General features: G+C 46.5%; 1 protein-coding gene across 2 annotated transcripts in view; it reads right to left on the bottom strand.

Moving 5' to 3' along the window:
- ZNF652 (zinc finger protein 652) overlaps nucleotides 1-4,615 on the bottom strand; it is a 7,899-nt gene that overhangs the window by 2,246 nt on the left and 1,038 nt on the right. Inside the window, exons 2-4 of one of the 2 annotated variants that reach the window (XM_010142885.1) lie at nucleotides 4,381-4,615; nucleotides 1,162-1,309; nucleotides 757-872 (exon numbers count right to left, since the gene is read on the bottom strand). In XM_010142885.1, the coding sequence (XP_010141187.1) occupies nucleotides 757-872; nucleotides 1,162-1,309; nucleotides 4,381-4,615 (499 nt within the window). The remainder of the gene's footprint in view (nucleotides 1-756; nucleotides 873-1,161; nucleotides 1,310-4,380) is intronic. The other variant, XM_010142886.1, reaches the window with a different exon arrangement.

Genomic DNA, 4,615 nt, shown 5'->3' with positions numbered 1-4,615 from the left:
CCGCCATTCCTCCCCCCAACCCCCCCCCCCCTGCCATTACTTCTATGCATCCAGCTGGAGTTGTGCACCGCTTCGTGGACAGGGCGAGCCACCAGACCTGCCCTGGAAACTGGAAGGGCTCTGCACCCCCTCTGCCTCCATCATGGGATACCCACAAGCATCGCCATCAGATGACTGAGACAGTATTTGCCCCAGACGCATGACCGGGTAAGTCTGTCCATCACGGTCCTTCCCGAGGGCAGGCGAAAAACTACAATCACAAACCCGCGCGGGTGAGATCCTCCCCTCCATCCCAGCACACACACGCTCCGTTTCCAAAATGCAAATCCAGAGCAACGTCTTAGATCTCAAGGAGGTCACAGTTTGCAACGAGGACAATAGTTTTTCCCACAAGTGAAAATCAAGCAGTAATTTATTTTCACTGTCACCACCTATCTGTTTCAAGCTCCTGGGCAGGACAGGGAGGATTAAGTCATTTGCAGAGGCTTTGCCATGAATCCCGAGGGATTCCAATCCTGCTGTACCATGGACTCGCTCAGAGAAACAGGGCAGCCAGCAGCGAAAGCAAAGCACGAACATCCCGCTCTGAACCGCGGCTGGACGCGCTCCTGCTGCGCTCTCCGCACGGAGAGGAGTTTCCCCACATTTTCATGACACCGCACCTCAGTTACCATCAGGTACGTTCCCTACCGACAGCGTTACGACTTCCGTACCGCACGCTGCCGTATCTGGACGCATTAACAATCGGTGCCTCACCTCACATCTGAAAGGTTTCTCTCCCGAATGCTGCAGGGAATGGACTTTGAGAGACATGCTGCGTTTGAAGGACTTTCCACAGGTTTCACATGTAAATGGCATGTCCTTTGTGTGTGCTGCAACACAACGGTACATTGGAGAGGGTCAGTCAAAGGCAAACAGTTCTTTAAGCAATCTTTTCCTCCGATTCCGAGCAGGACAATGATTACTAGGGGTACATACACGGAGGTACACACAGACACGTGTCACTTGCTGCCCAGTACTACAGAGCTGAACTGTTTGCTAAGGATAAAGTTCAGACAATGGAATTTGCCTTATTATTTTTCTCCTCAAAACAGCAATTACAAGTTAAGAACCACGAAGACACATGAAGCAGAACCAACGTTGTGCCCATCAATAACTCACCAACCATGTGTTTCCGCACGTGGGCCATGGTGTAGAACTTTTTTTCGCAAATCTCACAAGAGAATTTCTTCTCTGCGTATCCGTGGATAATCTTGATATGTTCATGGAGGGACCAGAGCTTCTTGAACGATTTATTACAGGAAACGCACTGAAGGAATGGGATAAATAGAAGGAAGCTTAAATTAGAAAGATTCAGTGATGCAAGTTTGTGGAGATAAGCCAGGTATCTTCTTCTTGCACGACAAAAAGAAGCCCAAAACAAGTCAAAATGCTCTAAACTATCTCAGACTGTACTCAGCTCACATCTACTTTTCACACTTGAAAAGGTTACACTAAGAAGAGCCAGATGAAGCGGGATCAGAGAGGATGGTAACGCACCACCTTCTGGTGCCACCTGAGGAGCACCACAGCCACCGCTCTAACTTAGCTCCAAACCCCAGCAGCACATAGAGCTGGATGCAGCCCACGAGGAGCCAACAGAGAAGGTGACTTCACAGGCACTGATGCTGCTGGTGTGGCAAGAATCCAAAACCTTGGTGGGGGAAGAAGCCAGCAGCGGTGGAGGAGGCCAAAACCACCGAGTTGCCTTAAATCCATCTGCCCGTCCAGCCCTGCCTTTCACGGGAGCGCTGCGACCCCTCAGGCTCCAGGTCTAACGGCCTGTGAACCAGCCAAAGCTCTCTCTCATTCTTTTAGCTACACAGAAGGCGGCTTCTATCTCGCAGCTCTTGACCACGTGGAGTGTCTGGCACACAGCTCATACAGCAAAGCAAGTTGTCACCTCCATCTTTCGCGTCCTGACTCTTCATTTCTACGTATCAGCAATACGTGAACGTTTTCATCTCTTCCCAGAACTACTGTGAAATGTCCAGGAAGTCAGCGATGAGCAGGATCCCCAGGCTTCACGCAGCTCTTTTTTTGCCCCACTAGTTAGTTCTTGCTAAAGCCTTGATAAAAAACTCCTTGTACAACTGAAAATTCCAGAATAACCTTAGCTGTAAAACTTGATAGCAGACACGTGCATGAGGATACCAAGTTATGTTCGTCTTTGAAGTGAAGAGGAAGGAATTGGACCTACTTGCAGTCCTGTGAGGAAGAAACTGTAGCCCTTGGGGGAAAAAAACCAACCTAGAGAATAAAGCAATGCTAAAAAAAGATCAAAAATCCTTTGATTTTAAGATGAAGTAAGCCCTTGGAGCGGTCAGTCTGTAGTTTCACTGACGATCAGCAGTAAGTCATTCAGGACACTCATACTGAGAGCTACTAATGGAGAGTCTCAGGTGACCACAGAAATCCTTGTGAAGGTGCTAATTTTAAAAGGATGAAAACCAGAAATTACCTGGAAAAATAGATATATTCCAACACTTAGATGAAAAATACAGAGAGGAGACAGCTGTGTTTATCACTTGAATTATGACGTACATAATGAAACCGTTCTTTCCCCTCCGCATCCCCCTTGAGGTATTAAACCCTACGCGAATGTTGAACTGTCATATCCCCTTACTCCTTTTGCCAAGCGCAGTAAAAACAAATTAGCAGGTGGCTGTGAAATATGTTCCAAATGTCACAAGAGACAAAAATTGTCAAATATACACTTAGACTGAGCATGTGAAGGTGACGAGCAGTGCTTCTGGCACCGGAAATATTTGGGAAAGTTTCTGGACCTGATTCTTCTGGTACTGGGTATAAGCCACAATTTGTACAACTTCTTTTCCTATCACTTTTGGACAGAGGAATGTAACCCCTCAGAAGTGAGCGTGGATTGCAGGATACTTCTCAGTCTACACCACACGTTCAACTGCGTCACGAATTCCCGTTTAAAGTCAAAAATCTTATGTGTGAATGAACCACCTGGACGCCAGGTCATTTCTTACATCTCCAGTTACACGTTCTCTGCTACACTGAACTTCCAGTGTATTTATTTCAAAAACCGCAAGGAAATACTGAAATGTTTCTGTATTTACTAACTACACTCAAGACTCTTTATCTTATCTTATACTCCTTCCTTCAGTCTTCCTCCTACGAGCTGAAACATAAGGAAAAACAGCACAGTGTTATACAGAGCTGCAGCAGAGTCTTACAGCAAAGAGAAATCGCGATAAATACTTCATCTGTCTCCCGCACAGTGGGAACTGAATACCAGCTGAATACCAACTCGGTTTAGCATTTAAGGAAACAGCAAACAAAAAGAATCTTCAATCTTTCTGGTGTAACTCACTGGACGGACAAAAAACTTGTTGCCCTACAAACTCTCAACATTTGGGGCTGCTCAGAAATTGAACTCAAGCTGCTTCACGCTGGATGATTTCAGAAGGAGGTGGCAACACTGCGCTTGGTTTAACAAGGCACAAGAAAGCACGTTGGACTCGCCAGATAAAACAACAGTGCCCCCAGTTTCATGAGAACACTGATGCCTATGAGCAAAGGACAAACCACAGATGAATCAGAAACTCTTTCCACAACTTAAACTTTAAAATGGTTTGATTACAACACAGGCTTCCATTGTTGGGTGAAATTAAAAGCTGCAAATCTTCTGGTGAGAAAGACCAGAGATCTTTATATTATCAGCAAGATTTACTGAGCTTTTTACACTGGGCACAGGGCAGGCTCGTGAGCAGACTCAGTCACTGATTTCATACACCGTGGACACTGCTGGAAATTATCTGTACATAACTATCTCTGAAGTTCAACTCCTGACTTCACTAGTTTCTCTCTCACCTGCTTGCCTCTCTGGTATTGCACAAATTTCTCATTCTGATTCCAGCAAAGTGCCGTAATTCCGTCCTCCCTTGAAACCTTCCCTGGACATACTCTGTGACTGAGTTTCAGGACACTGAAACACTCTGAACTCTAATGCCAGCCATAGCTGCAGGTGCTCAGCGCCTGAGGAAGGAGGGTTTATCTGTCAAAGGGCTTCACTGCAAACACGCTCATTTTCAGGGCAGTTACTCTGGAGCCTGACATCTGTGCAAGTAGCTCTACGTTCTCCCCAACTCGTGGTTAAATACTAGAGTACCTCTACCAAAGCGGATGCCAGCTGTACACTTGGTTCCCTGCAATTTACTTCTTTTGGAAGACACCAAAGTGTTGATACGTAGAGACAAGGTCTCGGACAGAACCTGGTCTGCGCAAAAGATTTCCCCCTCTGAAGTGTCCGCTAGCTGTATCCAGGGCACGACAGAAGGTATGGAAATCTGGCAAGCAGGTGAGCAAACCTACCTGGATATTTTTTTCACAGTCTGTTTGCTGGTGAAGGGACAGCTCACTTTCTAGAACAAATTTCTTCCCACATTTGTCGCAGATCTGCATGCGCCTGTGAGTGACGTTCATGTGCTTCTCCAGGTACCAGCGTGTGTTAAACACCCTGGGGCACTTCTCACAGGTTAAAGTCTCCTTCTCTTCACACTTTGATTTCTGCACAGGTGCCTTGGGCTCCTTTGCAGCTTTCTTCTTA

This window comes from Buceros rhinoceros, unplaced genomic scaffold, assembly GCF_000710305.1.
Source record: "Buceros rhinoceros silvestris isolate BGI_N320 unplaced genomic scaffold, ASM71030v1 scaffold22029, whole genome shotgun sequence".
NCBI lineage: Eukaryota > Metazoa > Chordata > Aves > Bucerotiformes > Bucerotidae > Buceros > Buceros rhinoceros.
This window is presented reverse-complemented; position numbering and strand designations above follow the sequence as displayed.